The sequence below is a fragment of the Mesitornis unicolor genome, unplaced genomic scaffold (assembly GCF_000695765.1).
Source record: "Mesitornis unicolor isolate BGI_N332 unplaced genomic scaffold, ASM69576v1 scaffold15953, whole genome shotgun sequence".
NCBI lineage: Eukaryota > Metazoa > Chordata > Aves > Mesitornithiformes > Mesitornithidae > Mesitornis > Mesitornis unicolor.
In genome coordinates, this window is record NW_010176858.1 from 31,667 (window position 1) to 53,632 (window position 21,966).

General features: G+C 51.6%; 1 protein-coding gene across 2 annotated transcripts in view; it reads right to left on the reverse strand.

Moving 5' to 3' along the window:
* The window catches only part of NIN (ninein (GSK3B interacting protein)), a 48,232-nt gene extending 27,223 nt beyond the window's left edge, over positions 1-21,009 (reverse strand). Inside the window, exons 1-7 of one of the 2 annotated variants that reach the window (XM_010181864.1) lie at positions 20,806-20,988; positions 15,453-15,534; positions 8,462-8,625; positions 3,086-3,125; positions 2,348-2,538; positions 1,515-1,661; positions 811-978 (exon numbers count right to left, since the gene is read on the reverse strand). In XM_010181864.1, the coding sequence (XP_010180166.1) occupies positions 811-978; positions 1,515-1,661; positions 2,348-2,538; positions 3,086-3,125; positions 8,462-8,625; positions 15,453-15,534; positions 20,806-20,988 (975 nt within the window). Of the gene's footprint in view, positions 1-810; positions 979-1,514; positions 1,662-2,347; positions 2,539-3,085; positions 3,126-8,461; positions 8,626-15,452; positions 15,535-20,805 lie in introns of both variants that reach the window. The other variant, XM_010181865.1, reaches the window with a different exon arrangement.
* Positions 21,010-21,966: the final 957 nt, after the last annotated feature.

The window sequence follows — 21,966 nt, forward strand, 5'->3', positions numbered from 1 at the left end:
CTTCAACCTAACTCTGCAGGAGCACAAAGCAGTGAGGTTGAACTCTGCAAACACTGGAGAAACCACCCTGGTGACAGAGGTAAAGTGGGAAGCAGGAAACAGAAGAGAAGGTAAAGGTGCACCAGGCAAGCCTGGTGACAGCAGGACCAGGTTATCGAGCTGGCCTGCACGCACCCAGGCTATAAACGAGTTTTAAAGCCTGAGCAATGGCAGAGTTTATTACAACCTGGATGTTCAATATCCATATGGACATTAAATGCCAAGAGAAATCTGCCAGCATTGCTGCCAGGAATCCCATGGTGGTCTCAATACACACAGAAAATTATCTTCTCTTATCCACAGCTTCTAGCAAGATGGACAGGAATAGGGTTCACTTCAGGTATCTGATCTGCAACCTCATTACCTTTTTATTCTGTCTAATAAAGCACTAATTACCAGGCAGGGTTTCAAGTACTGTCCTCCACCTCAGCACAAGCAATAATTCAGGTCAGCCCCATGCTAAAAGGTTTGCAGATGCAGCTATTCAGTGAGGGAAAGGAATTAAATTGCTCTCTACAAATATAGGTGACCTCTTTGAGCTAAGCTGGCAGTCACGTTACATTTATATCAGTAACTTCTAGCTCTCTGGGATGCACCATCATTTCAATGAAGGAAATTATTGGAAATTTCTAAGAAGAGTTCAACTCCTGTAGGTAGCACCGGGAATTTTAAAGGGAGAAAAACCCAATAATCCAGCGACAGCCCAGCATCTCATACTGGGGATTAAAAAAAAAATAATGCAAAAACGGGTGAGATAGAGCCACTGGTTACCTTGAGGATGTCCTGGCTGTTCTCTATGCCCTCCTGGTGCCAGCAGTCGAGGATGCCCTCCACGCAACCATAGCCCATGCCATCATCCAGGCTGGAGAAGAGGCAGAAGCCGACGGTGCTGGGCATGGCCGAGGGAGTGGTCGTGCGCCTCCCGCTCTCGTCGAAAGACTGTGGAGAGGGGAGAGGCTGCGACAGGGCATGGGCAGAACCGGGCGTCTGGCCACCCCGCCACCAGAAAGGCTTAGAAATGTGATTTCGCTAACAGTGCTCTGGAGATTAAGGATTAAGCTCTGGCTTTTCCTCGCTGCCAAGGCAGGAGCACCACTGCTGACCTCGTGGCACCACGGCACAACCAGGCCCTTTGGATTTAAAATAAATCCGAGGGGGGACAGTTTCAGAGCTGTCCTCAATGCTTCAAAAGCATTTTCTACTGCCTGTTTTTTATTTCAAGCATCACCTCCCCTTAAAAGGCTGCAGGGAGCATACGCACAGGTGCTTTTGCTATAGCCCTCACCTTCCAGGCAAAGATAGGAAGTAGTAGTAGTTAATAAGTAGTAGTAATTTCAAACTATCTCAGAAAGAAAATAATTAAAGAAGAGATGTGGGACCTGCATGCCCAGAGTCTCCAGATAACCCCAGGCCACCAGTTTATCCCATTTACTGACTGGACCCCACAGCTTACAAGATCCAGCCGAGCTCCTCACCTGCATGGAGAGGTGTCTTTTCAGCTGTCGGTACGGGGTGGACGCTGAGGGCGTCAGCGACTTCCCGTTTTTCAACAAGCTGTAGAAGAAGTCCTCTATGCTCATGGTGCCATCTTGCTCCAGGTTATGGAGCACCTCTTCCAGCACCTGCAAGTAACAAAGGTTATGAATCACATCTGTTATTGCCAAAAACACCATGGTAATAATTTGGCACGGCAGAAAGTGTCCTGTTCCCTAAGGCTCTACAAAAAAACCCCCTCCAAACCCTGAACCAACCACCATAGAAAGACACTGCAAGGTTATAATAGATCTGTTTTATGCTTCAGGGCAGTCTGCTTTCCGAAAAGCAAGACCAACCTTATTAGGATCAGAGATGTAAAGATCAGTCCCTTCCTATTTCTTTGTCTACAGTTTGTTTTTTTTCCATTTTCTGCCTTAATATCCTGAAAACATTTTATTGCAAATGCTGCAAAGGAATACCTGCTCAGAAATGTGCGCTATGAAGGAAATGATTACAAGCCATGTTATTCTAAGATGCAAAACAGTCTGATGTTTTTATAAAAGTGAATCCTAAATTGACAAGAGATTTTTTTTCTAGAGAAATCATTTTCCCATGGACTCCTCCTGCAGGACAGAAGCAGCCTGCAGGCCTTCACAAAGTCAAAAGCAATCACCTATGAATATTTTAACCCATATTTACTGTCTAGCTAGAAGATCTCTGGGATAAAGGAAACACGCTTGGAATTCAGGATATGTTTTTAAATTCCAGTTTACTCTGACTGCATGAGAAGACGCACGCTACGGTGTTGTTAAGTCCATAAGTGAGTGCTCACCTCCCCAGCCGCTGTCTGGAGCCCATACTGCTCGCAAATGGAGATGAGCTTTTTGCGGTTCAAGTGGCCATCCCTGGTGATGCCAAGGTGGTTGCAGACCTCCTGCAGCTTCTCCTCTATCCAGTCCAGGGTGGGCAGCGCTGCTGCGGGGGAGGCGTTCAGGTCATCTGGGTTCCAGAAGCGCAGCTGCCCTGGAAATGGGGGGAAATGCTCCAGTTTCTGCCCATCCACTGCACACGTTTGGCCACCAGAAGACCTGAGGGTTTTCCAAGCCACAAGGGACTTGCTGTGGGCAGAGCCTCCCCTCCTTGCTCATCAGACCCCACAGCACTATTTGCCTTACCTCATCCTGCTCACAGGATGTAGTTTTGGGGTATGGCTACCGGAAAATATAATAGACTCCAGCGGAACACATTTCCTCTACCTCCAGCAAACACATGGAGCTTGGTCTCACCCAACTGGAAATGCTCACGGAGCTACCAGACACAAACCAGTCAGGGCTTGCTCAGCTGCTCTGCATCCACCACCTCACCCTGGAGCTGGAAAAGCAGCTTTTGGAGCAAAACTGTGGTCTCATTGGACAGGCTAGTGGATAGAGAGCAGCTGAAATATGGGAGAGAGCAGAGTGGGACTCCCAGTGCACCCAGCTGGTCTGAAATCATCTTAAAGCACTCCTCTGCTTCATCTTCAAAGCTGAAAAGAGAATAAGCACATGCAAGCGCTGCGGTTTGCTCTTACCCTCGGCCTCGTACTCCTCGCTGTCTTGCGTCTTCCAGTGCTGGGGAAAAAACAAAAGGTTCCCAAGTTATTACTATTGCAAGACAATCACCCCTATGAAAGAGACTCCGTGATCAGCATCAGACAAGCTACAGGACTCCAGCAAAGCTGCCAGGCTTTCATCTCTCCACTCCCCACGGGCTGGGCTGGCAATCCATGGCTCTTTGATGCTGCCCCTTTCTGGCATGCAAGGTGCTTCAGTGGGGATAAACCACAGCTGCAGCAAAAGACACCTAAAGCAAGTGACCCAGGAGAGGTGGGATATAGGATGAGAGGAAATGGCCTCAAGCTGCTCCAGGGGAGGGTTAGATTGGATATGAGGGAAAATTTCTTCACTGAAAGAGTGGTCAAGCACTGGAAGGGGCTGCCCAGGGCAGTGGTGGAGTCAGGAACCATCCCTGGAGGGGTTCAGAAATGTGTGGATGTGGCACTTGGGGACATGGTTCAGTGGCCATGGTGGGATTAGGTTGACAGTTGGAGTTGATGAACAGTCAGTCTTTTCCAACCTTAATGACTCTGTGATTCTAGTCACAGGGTCCAGCAGGTTGATGGGGAGGGAGGGAGGGAGAGACTTGCCCTCCAAGCAAACCACACTGAGACGTTTTGATGGTCGAGATGATGAGGAGGCAGGGAAGATCACGAGCTGCACAGAGGGACCATCTGAGTTTGGGTTATCCTTTCCTTCTGGCACCCTATTTTCCCATTGCATTTCCCTACCTGCAGCCCATGGGTCTTGTACGCAGCCAGCCCACAAGCTGGGACATGAGCACAGAACACTTTTGAGTCTCAAGCATCCCCAGAAACCTTCATGGCCCAACACCACTCCACGTCCCTGCTCTCCTCTGTGGGCAATCACGTCACCCACGCCAGCCGCAGAGCCCAGACACCGGGGAACACACATCCACCACAGGTAATTAAGCTGCAACGAACCCACAGGTCTGATGGGGACATCTGCTTCCAGAGCACGTGCAGTCTGGGAAATGAAGGTTTTGCTGCTTTGTGCTTTCCCTTTTGACAAAGGGCACCCGTCTGCCTGCAGAGCCCCACTTGGCCAATTGGCCAGGCCCTCTCCAAAACATCTCTGCCAGCCATAGCTCTGGGTCAGGAGACAGAGCCGTGCTGCCAACAAGCTCTCTGCTGAGCTAGATTGAAAAATACAACATATTCTTTGATAGTTTTAAGCCATCCCGCTTCCTCTGTGGCAATACTACATCAACACCGGTTGTTTCAAGTGATTTCCCCATGTACTCCACATTGTCTCATCTCTGCCACTCTTGTACCAGCCCAGGGTATTTACTCACACGTGATGCTCAGCAATATTAATTTCTGGTCTAGCAACAGCCTCGGCAGATGTTACTTCTCCATCATTACAAGTGGCTACTTCTGCACACACGTGACTGATGGATTTGAAGTCAAAGTCACCCAGGACATAAAGAGGCTCTAAATCATCACATAAAACTTCAATGCATCTCATTCAGATTACAGCTAAAAGCCATTAATCTACAATGTTACCATGGAAACCGGATTAGATCACCGGACTTTTTTTAGCTCTGCTGCTCACTCCTGTTTCAGCTGCTGGACCAGGCAAGGGTATGGCATCTCGCTGGACCCCTCTGCTTTTGGGCTGACTCACAGGGCAGGGATAGGGGAAAGCCTTGGATGGAGACGGTGGGGGGCTTAACCTTTGCTTTCCCAGCCAGGCTTCAGGTAGAAATGTGCCTGAGGGAGGCAGGGCTGGAACCTGCAGCTCTGTTCTGGGAAAAGTCAAAAAAATATATAATATTGCACTAGAAAGCTGCAGCTTTTAGCCCAAAGTGCTCTTCTAGTGCTACCATCAAGGCATTAATATGGCAGATTTGCCTCATAAACCATCAGGACATGCACACAAAAAGCGGGAGCTGAGCAACAGGTACCCTCAAGTTACAGCCCACGTTCCCAAAAATGCATGAGCTGACACCATCCCAGCCTGTAAGTGCCTGTACATATGCAACAGCCAGCTCAGTGTTGGGAAGAGGCATTTTTGGGTGCCAGACAGAGCTACTACCCTGCAGTTGCTCATTCTTGTCCTTGCATGGGAGCAGTGATGCTCAGAAGGGGGGTCTGCTGCTGTGCCCAACACTTTTTGCATAAGTAACATATATTTTTATACAGAATGAGATCTGAACTGTTTAGCACCAAACTTCACTTCAAGGACCTGCCTCCAAACCAAGAACCCCAAACACACACAATAACTCCATAAACCCCAATGCCCTAGAGAGGCTGAATATAGCGGTGGTGGGGGGGGGCTGATGACACTGCCCCCGACCCCGGGGAGCTCGTGTGACCCCTCTCCCCATGCCGATGCCCCGCTGCGGAGGGTGAGGGGGTCCCTTTGTGCGGCAGGGGCTTGGGGTCAGCCACCGCGGGCGGGAGGACAAAGCAGAGACCAGCGCATCCCGACGTCAGGCCCGGCATTGTTTCCCCGGTGGGGCTACAGCTGGACGGGGGTCACACACGTCGGGGAGCGGAGATCCCAGGAATGCGTTATTATTTGGGCAGGCGTGTGCTTGGCCGGGCGGAGGAGCAGATGGCCCCGGCTTTCAATGCTCGGGGCGCGGGCGAGCATCTGCAGCCCTGTGCCGTTTGCTCGCTGTGGCCTCTCCCCATAATAAGACAGCAACCTCTCTTCCTCCCCCCTCCTCCGCCATCTGCTTCAGCGAGACAGACCTTTGTTCTCCGCCAGAATATATTGCTAATTAAAATGACGATCAGGAGCGCACGCTGAGCCTGTTCTGCTTCACGCACAGCAAGGTGAGACTTCGCACTGATGCTAACGGCTCCATTTCTTCCCTCCCTGCATGTTTGCCCACAGAGCAGCTCTCCAATCTGAGCAGCCAGAGCAGAAAGCCCTGAAAGATGCCAAATCACCACAACCCGCTTTGCCAGCTGCCTTCAGCTACAAAGCACCAGCATCACATCAAAAAATGCACTTTTTGGCAGGGAGCAAGTGCTACCCTGAGCTGTTTTATCTGCAAATCCTGGCTTTACAGGACAGCTGCGCTTCAGAAGCCTCACGTTTGTACACCGAGGACTTGAGGACAAATAGTTTCAGCTTGAACCTCCCAAAAGGTCTGGCTTTGAGAGGCTGTGCTGGAAACCACTCTCTGCAGAGGCAAACATGTGGATTTTTGGGGAGTGGCCTCGGCGGGCTCAGAAGGGACAGAGCTGGGACACGACAGCAGCTTTTACAACCTGCAAGTACAGAACCACAGACTGATTTGGGTTGGAAGGGACCTAAAAGGTCATCTGGTCCAACTCCACAGCCAAAGGGTGCTGCTGCACGGGGTGTGGTACCCCACAGTCACCAAACGTGCTCCCCATCCCAACCCTGCACCACCGCCATTGCACAGATCACCACCAGGTGCTAAACAAGGCAAAAAGGAAACAAAAACAAGATCACAGCCCTTCCCAAGCACACTGGGCCAGCTCTCAGTCTCCATGGGCTTCAACACCCAACAAGACCCATCAAGAGTTTAGGACAAACAAGCTCAAGTGACAGCCAGGGACGCACAGCTTGGACCACCGCAAGCTTTCACACTGCATTTCCAGATGCATTCACGGCTACATTAACACCACATCCATAAAGGTCCCAGTGCCACTCATTTCTCAGCACCCATTGGCCCAGTAGTATCTTTGGGGACAAATTCATGCAGGTCAGAGGGAACCTCGGGATCCCGGCACCATCCACGGCGAGGTCAGCACTGACTTCAGACCCAGCTGCTCATGATGTGACCAGTGGCACCTGGAAAGTTACTGGTGATGGAGGTCACGGAGCAGCCAATGCCATGCACAGACCAGTCCTCCAGCCTTGCCTCCCGTGTTTATGGAGATGAGAGGGGGAAGGAAGCCTCTCAGACAGAGCCTGAGCCCTTTTAATTGGCACCGCTTGAAAGCAAGCGCCAATTAAGCCACACTGCCCCAGTTCTCAGGCCAGCAGAACACCCTGGGCTGGAGGAGGGCCTGCGGAGCGCAGGCAGCAGCGTGTTTATACGCACAGGAGAGACCTGGGCAAAGGCTGTGCCAAGCCCCAAAAAAAGAAAAATCAATGGGTCAGGAGTCTCCAACACCACTCAGCATTTCAGCCCCAGGACACCCAATGCCTTCAAGTAACCAATTTCTACACGTACCAGGAGGATCTTCTTTTAGATACAAGGTAGTAATCCTCATAAAGATGAAAAACGAGGATTTTACAAATTTAGCCTGATTTTTGCTCAAGTTGCAAGAGAATTAACCATCCCAAAAGGTGCAACAAGAAGTCTCACTACGAGATTGATGCAGCCAACAGGGAGCACACCATGGTTACATATCAGTTTAGTTAATTAACTGACCTTGTTAATAGACTAGGATTTTACACCTCCTTAACAGCTAAAACAGAGGATTGAGATTAGAGTGGCCTCTTCCATCAAGGGCATCGCTTCCCTGAGGGTTGTGGGCAGATGAACATGGATTTCAAGGTCAGGGCAGCCCATGTGGCCAGCACCAGGAGACAGATGAGCATCTCCGTGGTGGTGAGCAAAGGTTACAGAGCTGGCTCTGGCAGAAAAGTAAATACCAAAATGATGATATTTGGCGACCTGGGACAGGCTGGAATGAGCTCAGCTGCAGGAAAACACTGCTGTGGCCAGATGCTAATGCCACCAAACCCACTCTTCACCTTTTGCTTTTCTGTTCTGAAAAGGCGAGAGGACATGCTGGGGTTGAAAGCACTAGCGCAAAGAGAGACACTAATTATGATCATTAAACCAGGGAAAATAAAAAAGTATCTGGATTTTTGACCAAGCAAATGTACAGTCGTACATGGGGCATGGGGGCTGCCGAGAGCTTAGTGCAGAAGCAGGCAAGGTTTTTGCTGAGACAATAAAAAAGACCAGAAAGAGAAGCCAGTACCTCTGGATTTAGGCACTCACCACCCACCTTCCCCATCCCCGCTATCACAAGGTACCGGAGCCACAGCCAGGTTTTTGCAGAGGAGCTACCAGATGAGGACATGCTCCTTCTGCTCGCTCAGCTCCCAGCCCACACTTCATTAGCCACAGCCCTCACTTAATTGCTGGCCTGCGCCACGGCCAGAAGCACATCACCACATGAGCCCGGCTCCTCCTCTGCTTCCCACGGCAGCCTGCAGACAGGAATTTGAGGCTGGAGCAAAGGAGGTGCTGCCTGATCGCTGGGGACAGGCGAGGAGGGTGACCATTGCCTTGGGAAGACCCCAAGGCCAACCAAACCACCCAAGGGTGGTGGGGAGCAGCAACATTTGGGGGTACGGCCCACCCCAGCACTTGGCCCGTTCCTGCTCACCTCCGTGCTGGGGGCGATGTGCGGGGGATGCACCTCCTCACTCAGCGGCTCGATGACGGTCACCTCGGCAAAGTCCTCCACTGACTGCTGGAACTCGGGCAGGGACCGCCGGCCATAGCGTTTGCCACCTTTGATGTACTTGGGCTGGGCTTCTGGGGAAGAATCTGTGAAATTCAAGCACAAAGCGCATCGGTAACATGGTTTTCACAGATCCAGTCTGGCACCCTAGCGCAAAGAACTGGTTTTGAGCACCAAATTGCCACCACCATTCACCCCCAGGCAGGCGCCAGCAGCTTGCTCCTTTCCAGGAGCACTACCCATCACCATGGTATCAGGCCTGATGGGTTGGAACTGGTCCTGCTCCCAAAACACCCAAACCAACGCTGTCGCAAAGTGGAATTTGGGCTCCATCTTCCTCACCCATCCCCAAATCTCAGATCAAGTTTGCTTCATTAACAGGATGGGGGCAAAAAAACCCCCAGCCTTGCAGACAGTCATGGATGGGAAGGCAATTAGGTGTCTCCTCCTTGCGCTAATCTTCATTACTAGCAATGGGCAGGTTTAATTAGGGACAGCATTGCACTTAGGCAGCTCAAGTCTCCAGATTATGCAGGCACCTGAGTGACCACCACTGCTTTCAGTAGATTTAAACCACAGCTCAATTAAAAGCATGAAAACAACCAGGTGAGCGGGGGAAAAAAATTGGGCAAGTTTGGAGGCGAACACGTCCTGAGGGCTGACACGAGCAGCTGATCCGGGTGATGGCGGGGCAGGCCCCAGCTTGTGCTGTGCAACTAATGCCAACTGCAAGGTCTAAATAACCCTTCGCAGTCGTCACTAATTACAGGGGACTTCGTGGCTCCGCTCGCATTCCCCAGCTCCAGCTCCCCACCACAACCTCTGCCTTCGGGGAATGAATTATCCAGGAGCACTCACAGACAGGGATCAAAACGAAAAATAAATAAGCACGGTTTGGGCTATTTTCAGTGAGAATCAGCCAAGGTCTGGAGCAGGGGGCAAATTAAACAGAGGCCCAAATTAACCAGGGATTCAATTAGGGGAAGGCTTTCTGCCACACTTTGTTTCAGTGTTTGCTAACCTCACCGTCGAAACCCCCCCAGGACTCCATCGTCTTTATTTTCCGCCACTTGCAGCACACTGAGGCAGCAGCAACAGCAGCAGCTTTTTAAAATTTTATTTGCAGAGCGCTCTGGTACAAAATAAATGCAAGGGTGCAATACTAATAAGGAGCAGGAAAGCTGTTCAATCATTGACTAAAGGTACGCAGCAAGCAGTGGGTCTCTAAACCCCCCTGCCCAAACGCCTCCTCGGATAATATTCCCTTAGATATGGAAGAAGGCTTCAAGCTTGTTAGAGGAAAAAATATTCTGCAACTTAGCTATGCAATGAATTATAAAATACACAGGACGAGGAGCCCTTTGATTCCTCCAGCCTTGCGCTCCATCCATCCATATTGCAGCTCTAGGGAACAAACCCGGCGCCTGTGTTTGAACAAGGCCATTTTAACAAGATTTGCTGCAGCTGGGACTCGCACATGAAAGTTGGGTGATGAAGTGCACCGATAGAAAAATCGCAATGAGACAGGCTGATTAAGTGAGAGCCCGAGAACAAAAGCAAACCTTATCGCTCCTATTAAAGCCTACCCGGTGGTGAACAATCTCCATCCAGCAGCTCTCTCTGAAATGCTAATATTTGTGGCTACTCATTCACCCATTTATTTTCTCCCTGCCATCTCCCCCGCCCTTGCAGAATAGAGCTGGGGGCTTTTGGTTGGTTTTTTTTTTTTGTTTTGTTTGGTTTGGGTTTTTTTATAAATAATTTTTCCTCCTCCAAGATAGAAACACACCTCCGCGCCTATCTGCCTTTGGAAAGATGTGGGGGGAAAGAAGCTGTAATTTAGCAATAATGAAGCTATGGCTTAATTTCCTTCTGGATTTCCCAATGCTCAGAAGTCTTGTTTCCACCCCAAAGCCCCAGCAGCATGTTTAACCACTGAAAATCCAGCTGAATATGGAAACACCAGTGCCTTCATGCTGCGCCGCCCTGCCAGTCTTTAACAGCAATAGGGGAAATGGGTTTTGAGCCTTTGGACACTGGCAGCTGATTTCTCTCCTCTTTGGTCTCAGCACCTGGGTGTGCTTGATTATTCTTTGCAATTAAAAAAGTGTGAAGTCTGAGAATGTCCCTGGGAGGGAAAGATGACCCATAGAAATTGAATAGAATAACTGGGGTTGGAAGGGACCTTTAAAGGCCATCTGGTCCAACCCCTCTGCCATGGGCATGGACATCTTCAACCAGACCAGGTTGCTCAGAGTCCCATCCAACCTGGCCTTGAACATTTCCAGGGATGGAGCGTCTACCACCTCCCTGGGCAATCTATGCCAGTCTCTCACCACTGTCAAAAAAGTTTCTTCCCTCTAATCTGATACATCACACCTTTCAGTTTAAAACCATTACTCCTTGTCCTATCACTACATGCCCTGCTAAAAAGTCTATCCCATCTTCCTTATAGGCCCCCTTTCAGTGTTGAAAAGCCACACTAAGGTCTCCCCAGAGCCTTCTCTCCTCCAGGCTGCACATCCCAACTCTCTCATCCTGTCTCATAGCAGAGGTGTTCACCCTTCACAGTTTGAAAAGAGCAGAATGTTTGCTCCTGCCTTGCAAAGCTCTGACTTCAAAATAGGCTGTGCCTGAGCCCAGCTCCCGAGGGGATCCCAGCTTCAGCACCCCAACATCCCATTTCCCGCACCAGGGTGCTTTCATTAACATGAGGTTACAGCTCTTTAAAAAACATGGTACAAAACAAAGCCCTCATGTTACAGGGCCACGGGCACCACACTGCATCCTGCAGCTCCATCCCCGAGCACAGAGCATTCTTCACAGAAAGCCCCTTGCACCATCATCCCTGGACCAGGCATGCACGCATACCTCCCATACACTCAGCATCCTCTGAGCCCTTCTGCTCTACCGCTTTCCCCAACCCAAATTCTCAGCACAGCAACCGGTGCCCTTGATGCTCCCTCCATCCCAATATTCAGGGAAAGCCAAGCACACAGACCAGCAAACCCCAGCAACCCGTGATCCCCACAAGCAGAAAGTTCACTGAACCGTATTTCTTATTTCCAGCCAAAACCTACCAGGAAGGATGGAAAGAGCCACTCAATCCACACGTGCCTTCAAAGGCACAGGAGGGAGATGTCAAAAATCAATGCTTCCCACAAGACATATGCCCGTGAGATGCCCCTGTGTGCTATTTATCCCAAACACTGTAAAATACACCCCTGTATCAAACACAGAGGCAGCTCTTGCTCTGGTACCTCCTTCTTTAACCAGCAGCAAGGCGAGATGTTGCTCCACACAAACCCTGGCTGCCTTGCGCCTCACAAGACACCAAGAAAGGAGAAAAAAAAAAGAAAAATAGGTCGAATCCTCCCTGCTTCCTACAGCCCTGGGCAGCATGCGGGCTTAGTAAAACACACACTCAGGAGCTGGTGTCTAATTAGACACTGGGGTCTGATCTGCTGCCTCCACCAAATTGCCCCCAGGCTGGGGGTAAGACAGGAGCCACTAAGAGAGCCATCCTCTCGCCTCCCTGCCCTGCTGCCTCGAGGGGTTTGTGGCTCCCAAAGTGCCCTCTGGAAAACAAACCCTATCTACATCTGCATTTCACAAGCAAGCCCCTGATTTAAGCGCTGCAGACAGAAGCCATCCCTTCCCCAGCTCGCTCCCCGCCATCCATCTCGGCAGCGAAACGTCTCCATGGTTGGAGATTTACGCTTGATTTTCTGCCTTTCTGCACTAGATAAGTAATTTCAAAATCCTGCTCTGCCCTCGGATGCTGGCAGAAACGGGGGGGCTCCCCTTGATGGCAAGCAGCGCTTTCCTGGCCCCAGCATCAAAGCCATTGAGTGCAGACAAAAGGGGGTTTAGAGGAGGAAGACCCTCGCCCAGCAAGCTTGTCATTGAGAGGAGAAATTAATTTCTTTGTTGCTTAAGATTTGGAAGGGAGGGATCCTTCTCCCAGCCAGCCCAGGCAAAGCACAAGGATCTGCTAAATCCTAATCCCCGAGACACCAGGTCCTGCCTAAACTCCTCCTAGGCCCTGTTTCAGGCTCAGCAACCAAGGCTGCTGGGGACCCTGTCCAGGGCATCAGGACCCAAAACCAAGGCATTTTGTCCCAGAGGCCTTGCCTGTGCCCTAAATCACCTCCAAATCAGTGGTTTTATACCTGTCCCCACTCCAGTCTGCTTGTGGAGTGGGAGCCAGAGCTTTGCAGTCACCAGAGCATCCCCATGGGTGGGATTTCCACAAGGGCATCACCCCCCCAGCTCCTCTCTGGGAGGGCAGCGCTGTTGTCTCCATGTGCTGGGAAGGAAAAACAAAATAAAAAATACCACAACGTGCCCCTGTGACCACATGGAGGATGGCATCAAGATGCTCTTTAATTTGTCCTGGGTGTTCCCGTAATCCTGCGCTCCACCCCAGTAATCCCTCCCTAGCTGGGCTTCCAGCACACAGCTGACTTTTCATTTGCCATAATGGAGAAGAAAAAAACCTGATTATTTGATTGGGTTTTTTTCCCTAAACACACATCACTGACTGGGTTGTGGTTTTTTTCCTCCTCTTAAATCTATTTTATCATCGCTGCAACAGTGACCCATGGATAAAGAGCACCAGTGGCAGCAGCACCCAGCCCAGGTCCCACGGGATTCCCAGCAGCCACAGGCTCAGCCTCCAGCACCTCCCAGAGCACCAAACCCTGCTAATTCGTGCTGCAATTTATACCAGGCTGCAATTTATCCACAAGCACCAGCTTTGTCAGACAGCTCCGCAATGGCCCGAGGTGCTGCTGGGGGTGATGGGTCTCCCTTGCAGTCACACTTTTGCAGGAGCTAAAAAAATAGTTCTTATTTTAGTGGATAAAGACATATTAAGGCCTTTTTCTGCTTTTTCCCCAGTCTTCCGCACTCCTCTGCCCCAGCCACAATTTCCCAGCAGATCTGAGTGTTCACCCAGCTGGCGGATGCTAAGGATGCTCTGTTTTGCAGCTGGGTCTGCGTCCCCACACCGATGTCCTGGAGGGCACTGCGCCGATGACAGCAGCACCAGGAGCTCTGCCTGCCTCCATTTTCAGGGCTGCTTCCCAGGCAAAGCACCCACAGCCTGCCAGGACCATCCTCCTGCCAGGCTTCCCTTGGGAAAGGGAATTTAGCTCTTTTACCAAGAAGAAAGAAAGAAATATATTGGCTGCTCTCTGCAAGCCCAAGTCTCTCCCACCTGCTGCTTCTCCCCCAAAATGGGGAAACCCACATCAGCTGCTTCTGCAGGAACCACTTGTGCATCCCATGGCTCTTTTGGTTCCTTGTCCCCAGCCCCGAAACCCCAGAGGCTGCCCTGTCACCGGGTACAACCACAGCATCAAGCCACACAGCCGCTTCCTGACAGAGCAAATTCTCCAAAGGCAGCAAACAGCCTTAAAATCTGTGCTTTTTTTTTTCCTCCCCCAAATTAATTTTTCATTTAAATTATATGATTTGGAGCTCTTAACTCAATTTTCCCCAAGCCCGGGGCAGGCTCTAACACCAGCATCTCCACCGTCACTGACAGTTTGACACCAACAGCACAAAGCAGCCTGTTCTCCAAATCTCGAGTTTGATCTAAATTAAAAGCAGCAAAGACTTTGGCGTTAACCGACCTGTCAAAACGCATTAACAATAAATGCCTGCCAGGCCTGCCCGGTGCAGGCTCCCTACCTGCGCTGTGTGCCCTTCGATTACCTGACACAAAACCCAGTGACAAACATGTCCCCAAGGTCTCCAGCTCCAACACAGCCTCTGGCCAGCTGCATTTGCAATTTCCCCAAATTTAGCCCTTTCTAGAAGATTTATTTTGATTTATTTATTGGATAATAATCTACTCCTGGCATCTCTTGGGCCCTGCGGCCCTCACAGCCTATTTAAGGGGGGAATTTGTGGTTTTGCTGACTCTTTGCAGGATGCTTCAGGAGAGGAAACCTGGAGTTTCCCCTCTCCCCCCTTGCTAAGCCCTTTGCTCCTTGGAGGATTTCGCGCTCCTGCTGCTCCGCAGGCAGGATTAGGGATTTACATACAGGTGGGGCACCGGGCAGACCTCAATCCCCCTCCACCCTCACTCCAGCTGGAGCTGCAGAGGCTCAGCCCTCACCCCACACCTCCCCAGTGCTCCCTTGTGTATGGGGAGGGGGGCACACACTGAAGCTCTGACCGTATTTCCTGCCAAGGGTCTAAAAAGCCACATTTTCAAGGCATGCTGAAACAAAGAGAAGGGGAAAACAGGGCAGTGAGGATGTGCAGCACCCACTGCTGCCTCTGACCGGCCTCAGAATGGTTTGTCAGAGGGCTCACCTTGCTGGGAAGCATCTTTGGGCCAGACTGGGAGAAATAGACACCTCAGAGCAGCTTCCTATAGGACTGAGCTTGCTCCGTTCATGTCCAAGATCAGGAAACAGAATGGAGATTAAGAGGAAAAAAAAATTAAAACATCAGTGCTAGACAGGAGGGGTATTTTACATCCAAGATGAGCAGCAGCAGCATTAAGGAAGCTGTTTGATCGCCTGCCCATCACTGTCTGCTGGGGAGCTCCTAAAGCATCCCTGGCCATCAGAAGCCTTGGGAGATGCAGAGATCTCAGCCCATTTAGCAGCCATGGGACATCTCCAGCATCTGAAGGGCTGTTAGCTGTTGACACACAGACATCACGTGCCTCTGCAGGCATTTAGATCATGGTAATGGGATATAAATATCTAATAGCTGAGAAAATGCTTTTGTACAAGGCTCCACAGCTCTCCCTTCTCCCCAGGTGCAGGCATCCAAGCAGAAGAGCTTATCTCAGTGCCTAAAAATCACTTTCTCTTCTAAGACCCTCTGTGAGAGACACCCAAATCTGCTCTGCCACAGAAAATGTACTATTATATGGAATTTTAGGATGTACCTGTTTCTTGGAAGTGCTCTTCATTTGAGAGGGTTCTGGATAAGATGAGGATAAGTGCTTCTTTAAATTGGTCAAAGTGGACCTGTGGGGGGAAAAAAAGGAAGAGAGGAGGAAATCAACGGGTGCAGATAATGAAATATCAGGCAAATAATCCAGCACGAAGACAGTGCAAATCACTCAGACCACAACATAGAAACAGGAGCACTCCTGTGTCTGCCAAAAACCTTGGCAAGGGGCATGAAAGAACCTCAGCTCATTCAGTCCTGAGCCTGGAGAAACAACAGCAAGCAACCCAGCATTTCTAGCACATGGAAAAAATGATTGCTATCACAGAATTTCCCCAAGCCACTGCTTTAATGCATTGGTTGGGTTTTTTTCCATCAAACAAGCAGCCGAAATAACACGTCCAGAGGACCAGGGAGCATCTCCATCGCTTAAAATGACCTGGTCAGGGCTGGCAGCTCCCACAGTGAGATCCCAGTCCTGACAAGTGACGAGATGCTCAGTTATAAAAATGCTCCGCTGCCCTAATTATGCTCCAGAAAACCCTTTCCAAAGCGGACAGCAGAAAGTCTCACCCTTTCCAGTGCAGCCCTGCCCCAGCCTTGCTGCAGCTCCACGGGAGCTGAACTGGAAATACCAGTGCAACTACGGGAAAAACAAGGAGGGATGCTCCCACCACTGGGTTTTTTGTTGTTTTATTTTTTTCCCCTCGTTTTCCATCTGTGCCTTCCTGGAAAGCTTCCTGCCTCACCATCAGGAGCGGTAGCAAAGGGGCCGCAGCATCTTTGCAGCCACGCCGGGGAATGCCAGCAATCCCAGCCGCGGGGGATGGAAACGGGGGACAGCTGGGGAAGGCATTTGACACGGGTCAGTGGCGAGGCAGGGCTGGCTGCTACCGCTTCTTCTGGCTAAATAACTCGGCGGAGAATTTTTAGCATTGAACGAGAGACTTTGCATTTCAAGAAGCCACCGAGGTTGCTCTCGCTGGCAGAGCCGATGGCTGCAAATACAGCACGAAAGGCACAAGCAGCAAAGTTCAGGTCTGAAGTTTGCCAACTTGTTTTTGGGGGTCAAGACAGCCCCAGAAAAAGAGCAATACACCTGTGGATAGTGGCAGAGGTGGGAGCTCAGCTGTGGTCCCCCCACATACTACAGTTCAGGCAGTGCGACCCACCCCGACAGTTCTAAACAGGGGCTCCCCCAGTAATTAAACAGTTGGAAAGATGCTCAGCAAGGAAAGTTGTCAGGAAAAAAAAAATACTAATTGCTGCCATTCACTTCCAAGGGCTGGTGTACTTCAAAAGGACAGTTTACAGAGACAGGAGAATTTGCCTGATTAAAAAACCTTGACATTTAGACTAAATGAGGATGAATAAAAGATGAGGGTGTTTGAATAACAGGTGTGTGTGTCCCCCCACGGGATCTTCTCGGGGAGGAAATGGTGAGAACAGCCACAGGGACAGACAGAGATGGTCCCTTAAATGGGTGCTGGGGCTGGGTTTGGATGGGACCTCACAGCAAGAAAATAAAATAAAAATTACTTTTAATTGCTTGTGCAATTACATTGAATGAGACAGCAGAGTAAAACCACCTGGGGAAGGGCAGAGAGCCCCATGGACAGATCCTGCTCTGCCTAACGAGTCCCATCGCTCACTTTTGCAGAGAAGCCCTAACGAAGAGGAGGAAGGAAGAAGGGGGTGAAAGAGGAAGGGGGGACTGAGCTGCGTGTGGGACAGATGGCTCTAGTGTGGAGGCCACAGAGTGATTTTACCATGACCGCCAAATGCGCTGGGGAAGATTCAGTGCAGGGCAGGCAGCAGCCACCCTGCAGTTCCCCGTGCCAGCGCCGCAGCCACTGTGCAGCAGGCTTTACACATTTGAAATGCAAATCAGCAGCACAGACACACAGCAAGGCCCGGAGGGGTCCAAAAACACCTTCTGAGTGGCAGCACCCCACTCTGTGGGTGCAGCTCAAGCTGGCAGAGATACTTGGGAAATATCCCCAGCAGTGTCCTTACACCCTATCTCCATCCAGTTACACTCCAGGGTGCACGAAGGAGCGATGTGCACCCCCAGGAGATATAAAGCAGGCACTGGGCTGCTTTATATCTCCTTTATACACCCTTTGGTGTTTTGCTCGGAGGATATTCCCAGCAAAAGGATGGGACTGGGCAGCCCAGGGAGCAGAGCACTAATGGCACAAAGCACCATCTGCTTCCAGGAAACAGCCTTGGATGCTCAAGACAACCCAAAAACTTTACAAGTGCAAGGCACAAAGTCTACACCAGCGAAACAGTGCCAGAGTATTTAAAGTTTAATGCTCTTTTTTAATGTGCTCGACTGAATTTGGGGTATTTCGGAAGTGACAGCTTGTGCATCTGCTCATGGGGGCCTCGAACAGCAACTCAAGGGCTGACTCAAACCAGCAGAGTTTGGGGGTCGATGGCAGAGCATGCATTCATGCCCACCCCGAGGCATCGATCAGGGACAGTCCCGGCAAACCCCACAGCAAGACCAGGGCTCTGCACAGCACCGGGAGCACGGCAAGTCCTTGGTGAGGAGAATTTTCCCAGAACAAGCAAATCAGAGGCAAAAAAGACCAATACACCACACAGACACAGCAAACCCAGCCCAGCTTCCCCCGGTGATCAAGGACCAAGCAAGCAGCGGCTGCTGAGCAATCCCAGTGCCTCCGAGAAATCTTGACGCCAGCTTTAAAGCAAGTTTCCGATGAAGCTGTGACTTAATAGCACTCAAAAGAGAGCATGTGTGTGTGCCAGGATACCTGCTGCTCCTCGCTATCTGTCCCTGCAACGCAAAGCGGAGCCTGCAACCCTGGTCTCTCCAGGGTGAGCCAGCACTGGTGGCTCCATCCAGCTCCTGGAGAGGAGAGTCCTTTGCCCAAAGCCCTGGCCCTGCTTGCAAACCCCTTCCAGCAGCAGCAGCTGGAAGGTTAGAGAGGGACATGGTGGGGAAGGCATAGGGACAGGGCAAGCTTGCAACCAAGCCTGCCAGACAAGCAAACAACGACCGTGCATTCAGGGCATCAGCGTCAGAGCGGGCGCAGAGGGAGTATATTTGGAAGAGGTCATCAGCCAAAGCATGGAAAGGAGCTGATGTGTGAAACCCCACGCCACGGTGTCCTGGCCGCAGGTTTGCTAATGCAATAGCGGGCTGAAACCTGAACTCCCCATCCCTGCTTGAGGGCGGCCAAAGGACGGTCCTTGGGCAGGGTCCAGAGGTGCCTGACTCACCCCATCCCTGCAGATCATAACTGCAGTCACCATTGCGGCCCATGAGCGCTGCTTGTGCCTGAGCTGGGGAATTAAACCACCCCTCCGAGGCAAAACGAGCCGGGCACGGCTGCAGGAAACAGCCTTGTCGGGGAAACCCAGGAATCACAGCAAGCATCGCCTCCGCACACCATTGCATGAGAAGCTGCTCTGGGATGGGCTGGCTCTGCCGTGAGTCAGGGCACAATTTACACCCCCCACCAGACCCAATAAGCCCCAAAACACGGCACAGAGCTGGGGGGAGGGAAGCAGCGCACCCATCCCCTCATCAAGATCCCAGCTCAGCTCCCTGTCCAACCAAACAGCTCCAGCACGGCACATTCACCCTCAGAGCAGACCCCCTGGCACAAAAGCAAGCACGTGGCCTCACCAAGTCACCTCCTTGGCGGACAAAACATCCCCCCCCTCCCCAGTGCCCTCCCATAAATCCCAGTCCCTGGAAATGCAGGCAAACAAAGGATGCTCCCAGCGCCAAGAGGGACCATCTGCAGCACGGGGCAGGTGCAAGAAGCCTGTGCTCGGGGATAGTCTGCTGCTATTCTCCCAACATGTTTGCTGTTATTCTCCCGATAAGCTCCCTAGGAAACCCTCAGGATTCGATAGCTATTAAATCAGGCTGTCACTCAGATATGGGCCATTGCTGCTGCTAACGAGCACAAACGCTGGGGAGACAGGAGAAAACGAAGGCCACAAAGATTATTTTGACATTTGAGGTGCCACGGGTTGTAAACAAGAACCATCCCCATAGACAAAGTGGGATGAAATGAAATAAAAGTGCTCCTGGGGATGCCTTGTGCCCTGGGACAGCTTGCAGGGATGGAACTCCAGGCTGGGATGGGGTGAGCGAGACCCAGCACTCAGGATGCTTTAGCAGGGCCTTTTTGGGTTGAGCATTTACTGCATTTAACTTTGCTTTTCACCCACTCTGAGCAGGGACGAGCGCTGTTGCTTGAACCCTGGCCAAGTGTGACAGCCACATCTTCAGTGCTGCTCCTCCTCTCCCTCCATCCCATCATCCTGCGAGTGGCAAGGCCAGGTAACAGCATCCCAGCAGCGGAAGCTCGAGACGGCCAAGCAGCACAGTCTCAAGTGAGATGAGTCTCCAGTGCTCAAGCAAATGCCACGCTACAACAACTCCAAAGGTCAGAAACCTCCAGATCCAGCCGTGCTCCTGTCAGCAGAAGAACTGCGGCCCCAGGGCAGGCAAGGATGAGGAGGCTTCGTTCGTTACAGGAATTATTCTGTTTTGTGAGAGCTGCAGTTTGATAGGAAACTGGAATCAGGATGGCTGCTGAGCTCCTGTCTGTTGAGAGCCCTGGCCGCCCTGCTCCGTTTTCTGATTTTAATGAGCAGTGATGGGATTTCAGGGTGATTTCAAGGAAAGCATCCGATGTGCTCCAAGCACAGCATGCTGGGAAGAAGGAAATGCAAGAGCACAAGGACATCCACGATGAACACTGAGGTCCCCCTAAGGGTGAGCAGCTTCTGCTCAACGCCCTGGCATTTAACTCTATAAAGGTACAAGCACAACTGAAAAAAATGGCTTTGGAAAGCACGGGGTGCTTAGCAGCCACAGCTCCCCTCTACGGGCTGGGGGGATGCTGCAGCCCTGCAGAAGATCAGGGCCATTTGTCCCCAAAAATCTGTCCCAGCTGGGTCTGTGTTACTGACCCTGGGTAACATGGACAAAGGCAGCTCAGTCAGTGAGTGCTGGAGCTGAAAAATATTCCCCACTTTAGAGAAACGTGCACGATGGCATGCAGCCCCGCCAGCTTAACTACAGCTTAAGCCAAGGTAAATCACAGGTTCAAGCCCTGACTTTAGGTCCCCATCGCTCCCCCAGCACCACAAACACCCACTGAGCTGGTTTGGGCCCAAAATGGCATTAATGGGTGCTGAGGTAGCACCTGTGCTGTGCAAGCATTGGTGGCAAGGGCAGCAGGGACCCAGCTCTTGGTCTGGCCTTGGACACTGGGAAAACACACCCAACACCAGTACAATGCCAGCACATGGGGCTAAACCCCCCACATCACACCCCATGGTCACCCCAGCCTTACCCTGCCTAGGAGGTTGCCTTGGAGCAGGGTCTGCTGCAGCGCGGGGGCCACCTCCTCTAGGTGCAGCATGTGGCAGAGGTCAGTGAGCTCCTCCTGCCCCAGCGACCCCGTGCCCGTGCTGTCAAAGCTGTCGAAGAGCTCCTTGAGGCGAGCTTCATACTGGTCCTGCTCAGCTTCATCCATCCCATAGCCTGCCACGCTCACCTGTGGGGAGAGACGGGGATGGTAAGCATCAACCATGGGGGTGGCAAACCCCAAAGGGTAGCCCACAAGGTCATATGCTGCCGATTTTGTTCGCATTAAGTAAACCTGGTGCTCTACCACCCCTCCAGCCGCTTGCTGGGTGAAGTCAAAGTCACACAGCAGAAAGACCAAGGGGAAAAAATGCTTGGGGTGGGGACAGCGTGGGTGGCCAGGGCCAGGTCCCCACCTGCCACCTCGCCCTGGAGCAGCTGCAGGGGAAAATTGGTCCCTTGAGCCCTGCTGGCTCCCAGGGGTTGCAGGTGATGCTTTGCCAGCCTTAGTGAGGAAATAAACAACCATCCCAGCAGCACCGGCTCACCAACAAAACAGTTTTTCATTTCTCTCATCCCATCACTAAGCAGTGTTGCAGCCCCAGGAACTGTTTTAGGAAGGGAATTTCCTGTCTAAAATGAAGGATTTGGCTGGCATCTGTGGCTGCAGGGCTCCCCGCTGGTTTGGGGCAGCAGCATAACCCAGCACACGACACAGCCTTGGGGTGCCCAGCCACTGCAGGGGAGGTGCCACCACCCCATCATCACTGGGGCACACCGTGTGGCAGCGGGCACTGCAGGGACTCAGCACCCCAAGGACACAAGCCCAGGATGCTCGGCCAACCTCAGACCACCAGCCAGGTCTCTACGTGAATTTAGTTTTGCTCACACTGCTGCAAGTTGTCTCAGCCAGATTTCCCAAAGCTTGGGGGTCCTATCCAACCCCCCAGCTCTGCTATGGAGCAGCCACTCTCCTCCTTCCTCTCAGCATTGCGATGCTCCCGGCCACCCCAGAACAAGCAGAGCTGCCCCAACTGCCTGGCTGCCCCATTTCATCCCCCTGCCCACCACCACAGCTCCGAGGCACGCATTGACCTCCAAGAGCATTGGGAACCACCCCATCAGCTTGCACAAGTGCCCCGTGGCA